General features: G+C 34.4%; 1 protein-coding gene across 1 annotated transcript in view; it reads left to right on the top strand.

The window, feature by feature from the left end:
* Nucleotides 1-288: 288 nt before the first annotated feature.
* The window catches only part of LOC117105088 (cytochrome P450 2U1-like), a 6,041-nt gene continuing 4,119 nt past the window's right edge, over nucleotides 289-2,210 (top strand). The window contains exon 1 of the mRNA XM_033246118.1: nucleotides 289-758. Within this exon, the coding sequence (XP_033102009.1) occupies nucleotides 374-758 (385 nt within the window). The 5' untranslated portion in view covers nucleotides 289-373. The remainder of the gene's footprint in view (nucleotides 759-2,210) is intronic.

Genomic DNA, 2,210 nt, shown 5'->3' with positions numbered 1-2,210 from the left:
CTATTGTACAGGAAAAATTAACAATTTTACCATAGTGACAAAATATACTATGATAATAATAAATATATCAATATTATTATTATTATTATTATTATTATTATTATTATTATTATTATTATTATTATTATTATACATTTCTTTCGGAGTTTTCGCGAAGCGAAAAAAATGCGCAACCAATCAGAGCTCCTCAGGAAGCGAACCGACGCTTTCGATTGGCGCGAATAAATTCGTCTATGGTTTCGATCTTGCTATGAACGGACCATTAATGTCGTCCTTGGTTTAATGATAAATCCACCTCGTGATCCAACAAGGTCTTCTGGTTTTGGTTTCAAATTGTCAGCATTGTGTTTGATCAACTTATCGACGTCGTGTGATGGAAGGAACTACGTATAGGCCTTTGCTCCAATTTCAAACGTATTTTCAGAATGTAAGCGAATTACGATACTTTATACTGGCTCTTGTCGCAATCCTATGTACCATTTACATTCAGAGGAAACGACGACAAATTAAATTGCCGCCTGGCCCACCCAGTCTACCTTTGTTGGGGTCTATTCCTTGGATCAACCGTGAAAATCCAATTAAATCATTTACACAATGGCAGAAACAATACGGTTCTATTGTCTCGTTCTACATAGGCTCAAAGCGACATATAGTAGTGAACGACGCAAAGCTAGCCCGAGAGTTACTAATAAAACACGCAGATGTATTTTCAGAAAGACCCGATATTGCAGGTGCCCGGTTATGTTTTGGAGTAGAAGGTTAGTACTATAAACACATAACTTTAATATAACATGCAATAAAAATGTACGATTTTTATGTAGCATTCTGATTGTGTATGGATCGCCAATACGAACCACATTTGTATGGAACGCCTTTATCCATATCCTGCATGACATTAAAAAAATATTTTTAAAAAACCCAAAAAAAACCCACCAAGTTTTGTTAAAACAATAACGCGTTCGGGGTATTATTTCCGTATCCGATAACTCCGGAATAGTTATTCAGAAGACGCATTATAGATAAATCATCTTAGTAGGGCCAATGCACGCAGCATTTTTAAATCATGGCTTACTAGGCCTATTCGTCTAATTAGAATGACCTGCACAAGTTATATAGACCAATAGTAGACTTTTGAGTTATAATTGCTAACAAAGTAATGGATTCACGAGTCTAGTATGATCATATTTACTAAAGATTTTCCCATATGATAATGTTTCCCCTTTGTTTGGTATCGAGGTATGAAGTTTTGACAACATTTTTTATATCTTTTATGATGTTAAACTTTGAAGTTCTCCATCTGGTAGTGTCTTCGATGAATGTAAGTAGGCCTTCCTTACCCCCTATTCTCGTGTTTGATTCCAAATTGGATGTTACATTGATATTTCCACATGCAGGCACAATTATGCATCATTTGTACCAGTGGCATTTTATTACACAATTTCTTTATTCATTTATTTATAGGACAACATTCGATGAGAGCTATGCTGAACGATGTATTATCTTTTTTTTATCTTATTTTTCTAACACTTTACTTTCCTTAGAGTGTTTCTAAAGTCTGTGGTATTTGTTTCCTATATTCTTTTGTTATCTTACCGAAACAATGTATGTATGTATGTATATATAATGTAAGTGTAAGATCCGGTACACAGGAACGTCAAGTTATGTTTCATCATTGCCACTACTGGTTTCACGCTAAGGCGATCATCAGGCATAGTGAAGCATGTATAAAATAAATGGTTCAATATATAGGCAGATACATGTGTATGCAAGAAAATGGCATACATGCTTGAGCAAAAATCTTCTTTGATGTCTACAAGTTGAAACGAGTTTCCACCTTTTGTTAAGAGTGATATTGCTTTTTGAAGTTATAAAATATTTCTCCCATAGACAGAGATTACATCATTTGTGATAGTGCTTTGTATAATCACTGATTTACCACACAATTTCCTTGTAGAAGGCAATTGGGTGTTGATTGGCAGTTGCATTCAACAAAAACACAGTTAAAGTCAGCTACAGCAGCATGGACTGGTAGACTGAATATAACTCTGTACTACACATATATCGCTTTTAATCATCAGGTGGTAGGTGATTTTCCTATTGTTATAGTGGCGGCATTTAGATATTAGTTCAGATCTTTTATTTAACAGATTAGCTTACAACTTGCAATTGAGCACTCTTTGCCACCTATAAAGCATATTAATTAGTTTATA

The sequence above is a fragment of the Anneissia japonica genome, unplaced genomic scaffold (genome assembly GCF_011630105.1).
Source record: "Anneissia japonica isolate Jap-2015-1 unplaced genomic scaffold, ASM1163010v1 scaffold640_len1575945_cov177, whole genome shotgun sequence".
NCBI lineage: Eukaryota > Metazoa > Echinodermata > Crinoidea > Comatulida > Comatulidae > Anneissia > Anneissia japonica.
Note: the sequence above shows the minus strand (reverse complement) of the source record. Positions and strands in the feature narration are given on the sequence as shown.